The following is a 17347-nucleotide window of genomic DNA, read 5'->3' as shown; positions in this document are numbered from 1 at the left end:
CGATGGTGTGATCACTGACCTAGAACCAGACATCCTGGAATGTGAAGTCAAGTGGGCCTTAGAAAGCATCACTACGAACAAAGCTAGTGGAGGTGATAGAATTCCAGTTGAGCTATTCCAAATCCTGAAAGATGATGCTGTGAAAGTGCTGCACTCAATATGCCAGCAAATCTGGAAAACTCAGTAGTGGCCACAGGACTGGAAAAGGTCAGTTTTCATTCCAATCCCTAAGAAAGGCAATGCCAAAGAATGTTCAACCTACCGCACAATTGCACTCATCTCACATGCTACCAAAGTAATGCTCAAAATTCTTCAAGCCAGGCGTCAACAATACATGAACCGTGAACTTTCAGTTGTTCAAGCTGGTTTTCGAAATGGCAGAGGAACCAGAGATCAAGTTGCCAACATCCGCTGGATCATCGAAAAAGCAAGAGAGTTCCAGAAAAACATGTATTTCTGCTTTATTGACTACACCAAAGCCTTTGACTGTGTGGATCACAATAAACTGGAAAATTCTGAAAGAGATGGGAATACCAGACCACCTGATCTGCCTCTTGAGAAACCTATATGCAGGTCAGGAAGCAACAGTTAGAACTGGACATGGAACAGACTGGTTCCAAATAGGAAAAGGAGTTCGTCAAGGCTGTATATTGTCACCCTGTTTATTTAACTTCTATGCAGAGTACATCATGAGAAACGCTGGACTGGAAGAAACACAAGCTGGAATCAAGATTGCTGGGAGAAATATCAATAACCTCAGATATGCAGATGACACCACCCTTATGACAGAAAGTGAAGAGGAACTAAAAAGCCTCTTGATGAAAGTGAAAGTGGAGAGTGAAAAAGTTGGCTTAAAGCTCAACATTCAGAAAATGAAGATCATGGCATCCGGTCCCATCACTTCATGGGAAATAGATGGGCAAACAGTGGAAACAGTGTCAGACTTTATTTTTCTGGGCTCCAAAATCACTGCAGATGGTGACTGCAGCCATGAAATTAAAAGACGCTTACTCCTTGGAAGGAAAGTTATGACCAACCTAGATAGCATATTCAAAACAGACACATTACTTTGCCAACAAAGGTTCGTCTAGTCAAGGCTATGGTTTTTCCTGTGGTCATGTATGGATGTGAGAGTTGGACTGTGAAGAAAGCTGAGCACCGGAGAATTGATGCTTTTGAACTGTGGTGTTGGAGAAGACTCTTCAGAGTCCCTTGGACTGCAAGGAGATCCAACCAGTCCATTCTGAAGGAGATCAACCCTGGGATTTCTTTGGAGGGAATGATGCTAAAGCTGAAACTCCAGTACTTTGGCGACCTCATGCGAAGAATTGACTCATTGGAAAAGACTCTGATGCTGGGAGGGATTGCGGGCAAGAGAAGGGGACGACAGAGGATGAGATGGCTGGATGGCATCACGGACTCGATGGATGTGAGTCTCAGTGAACTCTGGGAGTTGGTGATGGACAGGGAGGCCTGGCGTGCTGCGATTCATGGGGTTGCAAAGAGTCGGACACAACTGAGCGATTGATCTGATCTGATGCAATATTGTTCTTTACAGCATTGGACTTTACTTTCACCATCAGACACACCATAACTGAGCATTGTTTCCACTTTGACTAAGCCTCTTATTCCTTCTGAAGCTATATCTCTGCTCTTCTCCAGTAGCATATTGGGCACCTACCAACCTGGGGAGTTCATTTTTCAGTGTCATATCTTTTTGCCTTTTCATACTGTTCATACAGTTCTCAAGGCAAGAATGCTGAAGTGGTTTGCCATTCCCTTCTCCAGTGGACCCCCTGATGTGAAGAGCCCACTCATTAGAAAAGGCCCTGATGCTGGGAAAGATTGAAGGCAGGAGGAGGGGATAACAGAAGACAAGATGGTTGGACTGCATCACGGACTCAACGGACATTGAGTTTGAGCAAGCTCTGGGAGATAGTGCAGGACAGGGAAGCCTGGCATGGTGCAGTCCATGGAGTCACGACTGAGCAACTGAACAACAACAACAATTACTTTTTTGATCAAGAAAACATTCAAAAATCACCTTATACAATGCTCTATTAATAATATGACCACAATTACATAAAAATATTGACAATATTGACATAAAAATATGTCAAAGAAAATTTTGTTCATTGTTGTTTAGTCCCTCAGTTGTGCCCGACTCTTTTGCGCCCCCATGGACTGTTAACCCAGCCTGCCAGGCTCCTCTGTCCATGGAATTTCCCAGGCAAGAATATTGGAGTTGGCTGCCATTTTAAAAATCTGCCTAATGTTAGTTTTTTCTGTGATATCATAGGTGATTCTCTTCTATCCATCTTTTTTTCTATATTTTCCAGATTTTCTAGTGAACATGTACTACTGTTATAACAGGGGTGGTAGTGATGCTTTACCTGAAATAAATTCTTTGCTTAGCATGTTATTGAGCTAACTACTTACATCCACTATCAAATCTTCAGCCTTCAGTTCAGCTTCTAGCTCTACATCACTGGGTTTAGCACTGGCGACCGCATTCGGAAGGTGTTCATAGTTTTCCTGGAAAAGACAAGGCTCCTCATGTTAGAACTCCAGTTCTTCATTCTACAGTGTTTGTGCCACCAAGAGGGTTCTTCTCTAAAAATGGCACTTTACCAAGACACGTAGATAGAGATTTCCCTAACAAATATATACCCATGCCACCTTTTAATCAAATCACAATTGTGTGATTTTCATAACGGAATTTCACATTGAAAAAAATGAGGCATTAACCTATTACTAAAACAACAAAAAGTAAAGTGTGACCTAAGGCAGTATTGTGAGGCAGGGTGTGGTTATCAGCATAGCTTGTGTTACAGGCTTTTTGACAAAGATAAGACCCTTCAACAAGCAGGAGAGAGAACTAATGACTGAACTAAGGAAGGCAGGCAAGCACTGTCTGGGACAAAGTGATAAACCATGAAAGAAGCAAGTAGTTGAAAAGCAGGTCCTTAGAGTCTCAAAGAAGCTCATGCAGAGGCCTTATTTTGAGGCCCCTTTTCCATTATATTCATTTTCTGGTCTTTGGATCTAGGTAAAATTTGAGGCCCCCTCTCACTTCCGAGTTGAGAAAGTAAAAGTTTGAAGTAAATGAGACTTGACTTTGAATCCTAGCTCACTAAGTGTGCTTCTGTAGGCAAGTTATTTAATCTCTCCCAAGCTTCAGTTTGTCTGTAAGATAGGTCTCAAGAGATTGATGTGAAGATTAAATGAGAACAAATTAATTATAAAGGGCTTAGAATACAGCTGCGGTATTGTGATGGGTATGGTTTCCTCTTGTGGGGACAGAGGACCTTTCAACTTACCTTTTTAATTCTTTGTATCATGGGCTGAGTCTCACCCACAAACTTGTATAGATTACGGGATTCAATTTTCTTTAAAATCGTTCGTGCATCATTCAGATTGGGATCAGTGGAGTATAAGATCTCCAGAAAAATGTTATCTGCCAATTTGATGAAATTTCAGTTATATTAAAATGAAAAAAAACAAAAACAAAAAAACCCCAAGATTTAAAGAGACTCATACATTGCTGTACTTCTGAAATTATTTCGAGCAGAAGTTTACAGATGTAGATACACTATGATTATAAAGATGTGAAAAAACTTTTGTAAAAAGTGCTGCAATCAGTGTCTTGGATTTGTTTCAGGATAACCTAATGAGTGGTAAAGGGGAGAGATGAGATAAGACTGCACTGGAGATGATGACTTGAGACTGAGTTTGGGGGTACAAAAGGGTATATTAGTTTATTGCTTTTTAAAAAAAAAAAGAGAATGAAACTTAAGGAATTACAAAATTATGTCTGAGATCTGCTTCAAAATGGCCCAGGGTCTGATGGGGTGAAGGGATGAAATAAAACTGCTATGCTAATTATTGCAACTAACTCATGAAACTAAGTGATGTAAATCTCCTTAATAAAAAGTTTTTAAGGGAGTTCCCTGAAGGTACAGTAGTTAGGACTCAGTACTTTCATTGCTGGGGCTTGGGTTTGATCCCTGGTAAAGGAACTAAGATCCTGCAAAGAAAGGCACACTCAAAAAAAAGAAAAAGCTTTTAAAGGTTTCATTCCATGATGATAGAAGGTAGCTTAATTTCCTTCTTCCTTTTTCTTCAAACTTTTTATTTCAGAAATTTCAAAATAAAATACCCTTCACCAAAATTTATCAACTGTTTTGTTTCGACACATGCAAACACTCTCTGTATGTGTGCACATATAAATTTTTGAGGAAACATTTGAAAATTATAGATAGCAAGACTCTTGACTCCTAAATATTTCAGCATATACCTCCCAAGAACAAGAACATTCTCTAACTGAATCACAATCATGTCAAGAAATGTAACACTGATATAAAGATACCTGACATAAAATCTGTACTTGAATTTGTTTAATTGTTGCAATAATGCAATTTCAAATTTTTGTTGCTGGATAGAGATACCAATCAAAGATTACGGATGACATTAGTTGTCATGTTTTCTAGGCTCCTCCCATCTAGAACTAGTTAATTCCAACTTCTTTCATGATGTTGACAATTTAGAAAAGTTCACGCAGTCATTGTGTAAAATGTCCAGACTGTGAACTTGTTTGCTGTTTCTTTACCACTAGATTCAAGGAAAACACTGTTATGAAGAACATTATACAAGTGTTATAACATCTAAGAGCACCACATGAGCTTGGCTCAGTGCATCACATCATGTGTCACATAATGGACTTTGTTAACAAGTTCCAAAAGTTGGTTAGGGCAATAATCCTCAGGTTTTTCTCTGTTATAAGTGAATCTTTCTGCAAGGTGATATTTTCAGAGGCTCTGATTATCCCAGTAAGTTTTCAACCAATGGTTTAGCATTCATTCATTATCCTTGATTGAATCAACCATTGCATTTTGCAAAGTGAATTTTATTAAAATGCCCTTTCTTGGCAAAATATTAGCTGCCTATGTCATTCATGTATATGTATGTTCTTCCCTCTTAATCCATGGTTAACAGATTCCTTACCCTCTCAGTAATGTTTTTAAAAAACATATTTTAAAAGCATGTTCATTTTATTCATTTTTCACCGTGCTGGGTCTTTCTTGCTGTGCACGAGCTTTCTATAGCTGCGGTGCTCTTGCTTCTCCTGTGGTGGCTTCTCTTGTTGCAGAGCAAGGGCTCTAGTGCCCATGGGCTTCAATAGTTGTGGCGCATGGACTTAGTTGCCCCATAGCATGGAGAATCCTGCCGGACCAGGTATTGAACCCATGGCCCCTACATTGGCAGGAGGATTCTTAACCACTGGACCACCAGGGAAGTCTGGTTTTCATTATTTCTTTACATATTATATTCAGTTTGAAAAACAAAACAATTTTAATATAATAAGAGCACACTTTTCTAATCCATGCTTTAATCTACCCTATTCCCAGCTAAATTAGGGAAATGCTTTCCCCCATGACAGAATCTCACTTCTTGAAGGCCTATCTAATCTCTGAGGTTCATCTCAAAAAGTGCCTAATTATGAAACCTTCCCCAGTGCATCCAAATCAGAATTGTAATTTCTTCTTCCCTTGAACCCCAAAGAACTTGACTGATACTCTTCTTATGCCTTTCATCTTATTCTACCAGGTACAGGTTTTGGGGTGGACTGACGTTTTCATTGGCCGAGTGGGCAGAAGAGGGATTAAAGGGTCACAGGATACATATATGTTTAAAAGAAAATGCTCAACTTTTTGCAAGTGGCTGTACCATCTGCATTCCCACTGGCCATGTATGAGAGTTCTATTTGTTCCACATACATGTTTTCAGAAAACAGTCATGTACAAAAGTAAAGGGAAACTGCTTGTTTATTAAACTGAACGATTAAAGTGTTTACTAAAAGAGTGTAAACAACATTCAACTTGGGAGTCAGAAGACTTGATTTGAGCTCAGGTTTGCCATTTATTAGGATAAGTTGCTTTCTTTCATTTGGCCTTAGTTTCCTCATCAGAGGAGTTTTAAGCAGATGATCTCTAAGGTTCTTTTGAATTTAACATTCTAAGGCCCCAATTTAATTAAGGGATTTGGGGGTAAGGTCTTGAAAGGGAAGGGAAGGAAAGGGTAAGGTCCACCTATTGCTTAGGAATATTGCAGAATAAAGACCAAGGTAAGAAAATGACTACCTAAGACAGTGGTCATAACATTTGCAATGCTTATGATAGTTGCATCCAGATAAGCTGAAACATCCATCAGAAATAGGAATTTAGGAAGCAGAGAGAACAGATAAACAAACAGTGGCATATTCATACAAGAGACTACTACTCATCAATAAAAGGGAATGAATTACTGATACATGCAATCTGGATAAACTTCAATGCTAAGTGAAAGAAGCCTTATGCAGAAGATTATATACCGTATGATTCCACTGATATGAAACTCTAGGACAGGTAATAGTGGTTGCTTCTAGAGATGAGGTAGAACAGGTATTGTCGGATGGAGCATGAAGGGGCTTTCTAAGGAGAAGATAATGTTCTGTGTCCTGCATTTGTCCAGAAAATGTTAACCTTACAATTTTTATTAACATATAAATTGCATGTAATTTTGCATAAAAAGAAAAAAAAATCTATAACAGTTACTGAACTTTAGTTAATCTGCATGCTGCAGGAATTAGGGTATACTGATGTCTGAAATTTACTTTCAAATGTCAAGCTTTAGATAGATTAATAAATGAATAGAGGGATGGTAAGTAATAAATATGTGATAAAGAAGGCCAGCAAATGCTAGAATTTAGGTATATAGGTTTTAACTGTTAAATTCTTTTAACATTGCTGTTTATTTTCAACACTTGTCCCTAAAACATGAAAAAAATTATAAAAAAATTAAAAATAAGAAGTGAAGATTTTCAAAATAAAGATGAGTTGCTTTTGGAATTGCAACCAAAAAAAGGAGGGCTCACGAGATCCTATTCCTTCAAGGTCATGTTATTATTAAGGACAATAAGGATCATATGACTGCTCAGAATAACATGCAAGGAAAGTAAGATGATTTCTGGCTCAAATGATGAAAGTGGAAAGGCAGTATGCTTATTCTCCTATATTCTGACAGTTAAAGCATAAAAATGTGACCTAATTTCTTTTCTGGGATTTTTGGCATTGTGACAACATCCAAGCAAGTGATCAGTGAACTCATCTCACTGAACAGGGTAAAAGCCAGTTTCAGTGTTCTAGTCAGCATGTTCATTCATGGTGAGCAAGAGCTACTACGTACAGACACATGGAGTTACAACCTCATTAAGATGTATGATATTTGACAGTTTGTCAGTTAACCCAAAAGTGTATAAAATCCAAAATTCATTTTTGTTTTTAACTGAAAAGATAATATAAATGTAACATATTGTTATAGGATAAATGGTCGGGATTGGTCTCTGAGGAAGACTGAAGATGATTTTTTAAAATACAGCATCATTTGCTTCAGTATGAGTAAAAGTTTAAAAATAACTATCTACAGGTTGCTTAAATTCTCTTATAATCTCTTTTTCCATTTCCAGCCACAGAGAAGGCAATGGCACCCCACTCCAGTACTCTTGCCTGGAAAATCCCACGGATGGAGGAGCCTGGTAGGCTGCAGTCCATGGGGTCGCTAAGAGTTGGACATGACTGAGCGGCTTCACTTTTACTTTTCACTTTCATGCATTGGAGAAGGAAATGGCAACCCACTCCAGTGTTCTTGCCTGGAGAATCCCAGGGATGGGGGAGCCTGGTGGGCTGCGGTCTATGGGGTGGCACAGAGTCAGAAACGACTGAAGCGACTTAGCAGCAGCAACAGAATGAAGTCAATGTCAGGACAGTCTCTTAGAGGAAAACTTAAAAGAAAAGGCTGTTCTGAAATTTCTTCTCATGACTGAACTGAGTGCCCAGGACACAGGTTTTGCTGGAGAAACCCTTAGAATGAACCTGGTGGGCTGCTGTCTATGGGGTCGCACCGAGTCAGACACGACTGAAGCGACTTAGCAGCAGCAGCAGCAGCAGCAATGGAACACTAGTGTACCTACTATGGTATTATTAAAACAAAACACAGAAACAATTCAAATACATTATCCCCTATAAGTAACTTTGTCATCAATCCAACCCAGATGAATTAACAAGAAAAAAGTAAACTCACTTGTCACATTATAAACTGCAAATATTGATGGACACAGTGTTCTCAGTGTATAAACATTTGATACACAGAATCACCATTTCACTTCTAACCTGTAGTTTAGGTATGAATGGAAAGTGCCTAAAAAGTTACAAGTGTAATGGGGACTCTATTAATTGCCTGAAGGTGAAAGTGTTAGTTGCTCAGTGGTGTCTGACTCTTATCCATCCCATGGACTGTAGCCCACTAGGCTCCTCTGTCCACGGAATTCTCCAGACAAGAATACTGGAGTGGGTAGCCATTCCCTTCTTGAGGGTATCTTCCCAACCTAGGGATTAAACCCGGGTCTCCTGCATTACAGGCAGAGTCTTTACCATGTGAGCTACCAAGAAAGCCCATATATTAACTGCCTGCTGCTGCTGCTAAGTCGCTTCAGTCGTGTCCGACCCCATAGATGGCAGCCCACAAGGCTCCCCTGTCCCTGGGATTCTCTAGGCAAGAATACTGGAGTGGGTTGCCATTTCCTTCTCCAATGCATGAAAGTGAAAAGTGAAAGTGAAGTCGCTCAGTCGTGTCCGACTCTTAGCAACCCCACGGACTGCAGCCTACCAGGCTCCTCCGCCCATGGGATTTTCCAGGCAAGAGTACTGGAGTGGGGTGCCACTGCCTACACCTGTATAAAAAAAATTTAGCAGTGATGGAACAGGAAGCTGATCTTGGTTTTGTGTGAGGCCACTCAGCTTCTGCCATTCTCTCGTTTCAGAAACTCCAGCCTTCTCACTGATCCTATCACTTTGTTTTTAGTTAAGCAGAGTCAGTTTCAGGATTTGCAGCTAAGAACTCTTAACTGGTATATACTTTTTGGTTTACATCTTTTGCTTTACTGATCTTAAACTTTCCCACATTAAAGAATCAGTTGTGACACCTCAGCCCTCTTCCGTCCCACCCTAAGTTGTTTGTTTCTGCTGAAGTGCACACAAATGTCTTTGGCATCCTGTTTTGCAACAAAAATTATGTTAAATGAGCAAGTCAGCTTTTTGGTATTGGTCTGGTTTTATGAAAGTGTAATTAGAAGTGTAAGTCCTGTCCCACTCTTTGCAACCCCATAGACTATACAGACCATGGAATTCTGCAGGCCAGAATACAGGAGTGGGTAGCTGGTCCCTTCTCCAGGGGATCTTCCCAACCCAGGGATCAAACCCATATCTCCCACATTGCAGGAGGATTCTTTACCAACTAAGCCACCAGGGAAGCCAAATTGTATTCGAAGTTAAAAATAATTAATATTGAGCACTTAGGCTACTCTGGTAGCTCAGCTGGTAAAGAATCCACGTGCAATGCAGGAGACCCCAGTTAGATTCCTGGGTCAGGAAGATCCCCTGGAGAAGGGATAGGCTACCCACTCCAGTATTCTTGGACTTCCCTGGTGGCTCAGTCAGTAAAGAATCTGCCTGTAATGTCGGAGACCTGGGTTTAATCCCTGGATTGGGAAGATCCTCTGGAGGAGGGCATGGCAACCCACTCCAGTATTCTTGCCTGGAGAATCCCCATGGACAGAGGAGCCTGGCAGGCTACAGTCCATGGGGCCACAAAGAGTCTGACAAGACTGAGCGACTAAGCACAGTGCAACACTTGTGTGCCAAGTACTATTCCAAGTGATATATGCTTCACTACAGCATCACAACTAAACTACATGTTAGGTATCATTACTCCCACTTTATAGATGAGGAAACAAGGTTCAGAGAGGTTAAATAACTTTATCAAGGTTATCTTGTTAGTACAAAGCAGAGATAAAACCCAAATCCAGTAGTATACAATCACTTCAGAAGCTAAATACATTGGAATGTTTGGAAAATAACCCATCTGCAATCCAGGGAAAGTTTACACGGTTTCTGAGATGGACCACCTATGTTACCTTGTACTTCTTACCTGTCAGCTTAGTGAAGGCTTCCATGTCATCAATTGCTGTAGAAATGTGATACTTTCTTCCTGCAGAACCTGTTATCTCTATGTGATCGTCTGCTTTGAGGAAGGCATCTGTAATCCTAAAGATCATTTTATAAAGATTTATGTTTATGAGGAAATTTGAATATTTGCTTTATGCTTTACTTAAAATTTAGGAAACCTCTCTACTTTTAAGAAACAAAATCTTGAGACACAATGTTCTAAAGGCAACTGCTTCTCAGACTTATAGAGAACAAACTAGTGGTGATCAGTAGGCAGAGGGACGGGGGCAGGTGAGGGAGTATGAGGTATAAACTACTAGGTATAAAATAAGCTACAAAGATACACCGTACAATGGGGAATGTAATCAATATTTTATAATAGCTATAATGGAATATAATCTTTAAAAATTGTGAATCACTATATTGTATACCTGCAACTTACAGTTAAAACAACAAAGACAACTGCATCTCAACCATGCTAAGTAAGTCCACGATGATTTGTGGACTGTAATATTTACTGTGCTCTAGGCATTACTACAAAGCTTTAGATACATCATCATATTTAATCTTTCTATCAGTAACACAGGTGTAATCAACCTATATTATACAGACATAGAAATTGAGTAATTTTCATTTAATCAAGTTAGGAAGAAGCAGTATCAGACTGTTGCTAGATGTCTCTGAGTCTCTGCATTGAAAACAAACAAACAAAAAAAACCTCTTACCAAAGTAACAGCCATACAAATAGGAGAAAGGATTCTAACTAATCTGCTCATGACAAAAGATGAAGAAAAAAGTAGGAATGTAAATTCTACTTTTTCTCAACACAAATGTAAATTCTACTTTTTCTCAACACAAATGTAAACATGAACAGTAAAAGCTTTAAAGAGATCCATTTAAAACTATTTTAGGGCCACAGAATTAACTTGACTCATACCCCACTTTTGGAAATTCCTCATGAGGTCCCTGAGTCACTTAGAGACCTAGCTGTACTTTTCTGCTTTGGTTCTGACTGGATCAGCGAGAAGTAAAATTTCTGTGGTGGTGGTTTAGTCCTTCAGTTGTGTCTGACTCTTGCGACCCTACGAACTGCTGCCCGCCAGGCTCCTCTGTCCATGGGATTCTCCAGGCAAGAATACTGGAGTGGGTTGCCATTTCCTTCTCTAGGAGATCTTCCTGACCCAGGAATTGAATCTGGATATCTTGCATGCAGGCAGATTCTTCACTGACTGAGCTACGAGGAAAGCCCAAAATTCCTGTAGGTTTTACTGTTTTCTACTAATGTTGATAATTGACAGGGTAGGCAGAGACATTAATCTTCAAAATTCATTTTTGTCATTAATTTCAGAGTGTCAATTATCCACATCTCATTTCTCACCTCAATGATTAATATCTGATACCTAAGTGACTACCTGTGTGGAGATCTAAGCCATCCCAGGGTGGCCTCTTCCTGTCTAGCCTAAACCCCCTCTTCTGCTTGATTCTATCCTCTTTAACACTCACCTCCTCACCTCTAAATTTACTTTATGCTAGTTTTTGTTTTGTTTAAGGGAACCATTTTAGATTTGTTCACTTAAACTTTACTTGAATTTATTTAGAAATCTCAACTTGACCCAAGTATGATACTCTAGTAAAAATCATGGAAAATTTTATAGGAAAATAACAATCAAATTTCTTACATTGTATCAATGATGTTGCCAACTTTGTGTTGATAAGCTCTGCGGTGCAAACAGTTGCGTGTGTGGAACATGTCATACAGGTTTCCAACCTCCTGCAGAAAGAGGTAAAACAAACATTAAGGTAGGATCAGATTAGGTTCCCTTGTTAGCAGACAGCCTGAAAGTCAGGAAAAAGGGATGGTGGCACAAAAGAAGACTGGACACAGGTAAAATTCATCAAAACCCCTGAGACTCCCAAGAAAGAGCAAGGAAGACTCATAATACTACTAATCTGCAACTTTTATTCTTAGTAAACCAAAATCTACTGAGCATCTTAACTCTGTGATGCATTCTGTTTTAGGCATCTTAAATATATTTTTTAAATTTCCCAATAATTCTAGAAGTTAGGTATTCTTCTTCTTCTAATCTTCATTCTGAAAAGAAAGACTTTGTATAGTATAGTACTGTTCTATTCTTCAGTTATATGACTAACCTAGCAGGGAATTAATGATTATAGGATTATAACTACTATGAAACACACAATACAGTGATTAAGGACAAGACTCAAGGCAAACTTCCTGGATTGAAACTCCAGTTCTGCCATTAACCGTATGCCTTCTTTGAGCTTCAATTTGCTTATCTGTTAAATGGGAAAATAATAGTATCTATCTTACAGGATTGTGAAGATTGAGTTAATCCTCTAAAGCACGTTAAACAGTGCTGAGAACAAGACTCAGTAAATGTCTACTGTAGACAGTAGACCATACAGGAGAAGTGAAAAGAGCTTTAAAATACTTACAAATGCTAAGCATGAAGTAAAGAGATAGATAATTTACTAGGCAGTGATTTTTCCAAATTACTGAAAGGGTATTTCTAGACTTCAAGCTAAGAATCACACCTTCCTTATTGTTCTCTGACATAGCTTACCTTTTCTCTAGTACAAATATGCTTCATATTATCTACTTCACAGACACGGGCAAACTTAAGAAAGCGCTTGTAATCAAAGCTATTTTGGATTCCAAGATGATGGCAGTCCCTGGAGAGATTCCCAAGCAGAGAGATGAAATTTTTCAGCAAAGGAAACCATACCTTACATATCAATACTGAATTTATATAAGGGTTTTATTTTGCTTGCTTATTTACTTAAATAAAAATTGTATCTATTTAAAGTATACAAGATTTCTAATCAATTTTTCTGAAGTGTTCAGTGCATACCTGGCAAAATAATCCCATTTGTCCACATCAATGCCATTTCTTTTATTGGCCACTATCTCATAAAGGAAGCTTTTTTCTTTAGGACGCCCTTTATAGAGCCACTGGAAGAGAAGAAAACCCACTGAAAGTTATAGAACAGGAGATAAATCTATTTATAAGCAAAGCAAGTGTATTAACCTGAAAATTATAAACAGATATTTGAATGCGAATGTTAGGTAAGTGAGAAGGTTCTACTCTTTTTTCCTTCACTTAATTCCCAAATTAGTAGAAAAGGGAAAGAAATGCTAGAAATGCTAAAATATGATATCCTGTTAATACTAAACCTAGTGCCTTTGGAAGGATCCTAATTCTATTACACTTAGATAACCAACAAGCTTTCTTGTTTTAAAAGATTTTTTAAAATATTAAGATCTATTTATAAACTAGTAAGAATGTTTCTTATATTCGAATGCTTAAATTCAGGAGTGAAAATTCTTGGAGCTCTGTGTTTTTTTTCTGGCTGCGCTGAGTGATCCTGTGGATCCTAGTTCCCCAACCAGGGATGGAACCTGGGCCCTTGGCAGTGAAAGCGCCAGAGTCCCAACCACTGGATCGCCAGGGAATTCCTAGGAACTCTGTTTTTTGGAAATAGGATATTTGCTATAAAATCCTCCTATTTATCTTATACCTTACAAGCAGATTTGTGTGTTTTAAGGAAAAAAAGACTAAAAAACACTAAGGGAAATTCTTTTTCCTATTAAAAGAAAAAAGATCAAAAAGGAAACAAATCATACTTCCCTCTGAACTAATTCAACTTTTTCTAGGTCTTCACATATCTAAATAATCCAAACATTAATTTTAATGGGTAAACAAGACACATACTTTCAGAACTAACTTACTTTAGGCTTCTATATAAAATTCTGCATACATATTCATTAAAAATATTAATATGTGTATTTTAATTTGGGGGATAACTTCTAAAAAACTCAGTTAAGAGCTGGAAGAACTATATAAGCCTTTTATTTTTTGCACTAAACAGTAGAAATGTATCACATATTTTATCATTTAGTCTCCTAAAATAGCAAAATGTCACCCCTTCAAATACAGATCTGAAGGAACCAAGAAAAGACTAGATGAAAAGAACCAGTCGGTTCAAATTAGGTTGTATACAAACTTACCTTTGAAGAATCTTTGATGGGTGATTCAGGTGGTCCTGTAATTTGTTCCTTGATAAACAAAATATCTTCTTCAGGGATGAGACCATAGTATTTCATGACATCTCGGAGTCCGTTAGAATTGATGAGGTGCTCAAACATCATAACTGAGCCCTGCTCATGCTAGGAAAAGTCAGTAATATACGGTCTGTTACAGACTCTAGTCCATCAGGGACCCCTGATTATTCAAATTACTCTTGGCTCCCTGGTAATTCAGAGATAAAGTTCTAATGCATGTTAATGATCTAGTTTTCAACTACAGTCTTCCAGATACTTAAAAAAATCTGTCAGATTTGTCTATATTTTACCAGTCTACAAAACTTTATAATCCAGGTGCATCATTATTTGATAAATATATTTAATGAGATATAATCATTTATAATACATATGTATTATAGAGCACAGCTGAATACTACCAGATTATAAGGAAAGAATACCTTTTTGTTTGTTTGTTTTTGGTGAGCTTCATGGTTTGCAGAATCTTAGTAACCTGACCAGAGATCGAACATAGGCCCTTGCAGTGCAAGCGCCAAGTCCTAACCACTGGACTGCCAGGAAATTCCCAGTAGAATACCATTTTAATGAATATTATTATAAAATTTAGTTCCATAGTATCATCAGCTTTGGAATTTGTGAAGCTACAAGTTCTATTAGCATTTCCATCTAGTGGTGAAAAGGCGTAATTCCAAACTTGGAAGCACACACACACAAAAAAAGGTGTTGGGATGTTCCAGAGATCTGAAGTCAAAATCTGGGCTGGAATCTCAAACTATAGACTCATTTTACTCATAGTCTCTGGTCAGTCATTTGTAATTGTTATAAAGAACAAATGGCCCCCTGGAGGGCCTCTGCTTTTCTAAGAACTGTGATAGGACAGATCTTTGCTAAAAACTGCTCTATCACACTTCTTAGCAAAAATAAACTCAAGAAAGATGAAAACACAACCCTGAATGGTCCTATATCTATTTTTTATTTTTAATTGAATCAAGGTACATACTAATTATATAGAGGAAAAAGAGTAAGTTCATAGTAGGGAAATTTGGCAGCCATTGCCTTAATCAAGTGATTTAAGTTAACATTACCAGTAATGGCTTCAGACTTCATGCGCCTCTGATGTAGCACACTAAGGTCACTTTGTGGCATTTGCCAAAAACAGATAGTCTGACAGTATGAGAAAACCGAAAACCAAAACTCAAATTGAGGAACATCCCACAAAATAATTTGCTTGTATACTTCAAAAGATGACAAGGTCATGAAAGACAGGATTGAAGAATTGTTGTAGATCAAAAGAAACTAATGAGAAATGACAACTAAGTGTAACGTATGGATGAATCAGGACCGAAAAAGGTTTTCTTCCCGCTTTTCTATGGATAGCTGATGAAATTTGAAAGTCTGTAAGTTAGATAATTCCTTCTCCGGGGATCTTCCCGACCCAGGGACTGAACCCAGGTCTCCCGCATTGCAGGCAGACGCTTTAACCTCTGAGCCACCAGGGAAGCCCTTAGTTAGATAATAGTATTATATCAATATTAATATTGTATTATATATACAATTATATGTATTATGTATGTGTATATGTATGTATATATATATATAATGTATTATGTATACAATAACAATATTGTATCCTGATTTTGATACATGTACTGAGGTTATGTAAGAGAATATTCTTATTTTTAGGAAATTCCCTCTGATGCATATAGGAGTAAAGGAGCATTCCTACAACATACTTTAAAATGGATCAGAAAAAAATTTATACACACATAAAACTTTAAGTTTCACAAAGAGAGCACAGACAATAATGACTAAAATTATAAGCAACTTAGGAGTAAACACAACAAAAGATGCATAAAATCTTTATGGAGAAAATTACAACATTTATAATAGAAGAACAAAAGGCCAAAGATACCTAATAAAAGAACAAGGTGTGGACAGCTGTCCTACCAACTATCAAGACTTACTATAAAGTAGTGACAACTATGAAAGTGTAGAATGGAATACAATCCAGGAAGATTCATCATATACAGAAAGTTCAAAAAATGTTGGGGTTGGTATTATAGAATCAGTGGGGACAGTGTAGAGCATTTGATTGCAGATCAGTGGGAAAATTCAATAAATAATTATCCATATTAAAAAAGAAATCAGATTTCTACCATGCTATGCAGAGAAATAAGTTCCCATGAGGTAAGAACTTACATGTGAAAGGCAAAATATTTAAAGAAAAAGACTTGGGAAGGCTAAGTAGAGCCTATTCAAATTGACCCTGCTGGAAAACAACTATTAACTCTGGATAACTTCCTGACCAACCTAGACAGCATATTAAAAAGCAGAGACATTGCTTTGTCAACAAAGGTCCGTCCCGTCAAAGCTATAGTTTTTCCAGGAGTCATGTATGGATGTGAGAATTTGTTAGGGGAAGCACACTGATTGAAACCACCCACCCTGGCCAGGTACCATAGTAACCATTTGCATGAGTTGTTTTACAACAGGAGGTCCTGCTAAGGAACACAGAACTAATAAGCCACCACCAACTCGAAGAGTTCAGGAAAGGTCAAAAGGAGACACCACATGTCTGACCACCTCCCAGAATCGTTCTCTCTGGCATCCATCTTGGCTGAACAAGGCGTGCACCACCAGGAAGGACTCTGAGTCAGAATGATTGGCTAAGGACAACCCAGAAACTAATACCATCACCATAAAACCCTGAGACTGCAAGCCATGTGGCAGTGCTGTTCTCCTGGGTTCCCTTACCCTACTGCTCTCCACCCAGGTGCCCTTTCCCAATAAAATCTCTTGCTTTGTCAGCACATGTGTCTCCTTGGACAACTCATTCCCGAGTGTTAGACAAGAGCCCAGTTTCGGCCTTGGAAGGGGTCCCCCTTCCTGCAACAAGTTGGACTATAAAGAAAGCTGAGCCCCAAAGAATTGATGCTTTTGAACTGTGGTGTTGGAGAAGACTCTTGAGAGTCCCTTGGACTGCAAGGAGATCCAACCAGTCCATCCTAAAGGAGATCAGTCCTGAATATTCATTGGAAGGACTGATGCTGAAGCCGAAACTCCAATACTTTGGCCACCTGATGTGAAGAGCTGACTCATTTGAAAAGACCCTGATGCTGGGAAAGTTTGAAGGCCAGAGAAGAAGGGAACGACAGAGGATGAGATGGTTGGATGGCATCACCGACTCAACGGACATGAGTTTGAGTAAACTCCGGGAGTTGGTGATGGACAGGAAGGCCTGGCG

The 17347-nt window shown here is 38.5% G+C and overlaps 1 protein-coding gene across 4 annotated transcripts in view; it reads right to left on the bottom strand.

Annotated features, from left to right (window-relative positions):
- Nucleotides 1–17347, bottom strand: part of SAMHD1 (SAM and HD domain containing deoxynucleoside triphosphate triphosphohydrolase 1) — a 66519-nt gene that overhangs the window by 22450 nt on the left and 26722 nt on the right. For all 4 annotated transcript variants that reach the window (XM_006051718.4, XM_006051719.4, XM_025263497.3 and 1 more), the window contains exons 7-13: nt 14071–14229; nt 12914–13014; nt 12626–12734; nt 11720–11811; nt 10024–10139; nt 3321–3457; nt 2440–2535 (exon numbers count right to left, since the gene is read on the bottom strand). In XM_006051718.4, coding sequence (XP_006051780.3) covers nt 2440–2535; nt 3321–3457; nt 10024–10139; nt 11720–11811; nt 12626–12734; nt 12914–13014; nt 14071–14229 — 810 coding nt within the window. The remainder of the gene's footprint in view (nt 1–2439; nt 2536–3320; nt 3458–10023; nt 10140–11719; nt 11812–12625; nt 12735–12913; nt 13015–14070; nt 14230–17347) is intronic.

The sequence above is a fragment of the Bubalus bubalis genome, chromosome 14 (assembly GCF_019923935.1).
Source record: "Bubalus bubalis isolate 160015118507 breed Murrah chromosome 14, NDDB_SH_1, whole genome shotgun sequence".
NCBI classification, from domain to species: Eukaryota; Metazoa; Chordata; class Mammalia; order Artiodactyla; family Bovidae; genus Bubalus; species Bubalus bubalis.
This window is presented reverse-complemented; position numbering and strand designations above follow the sequence as displayed.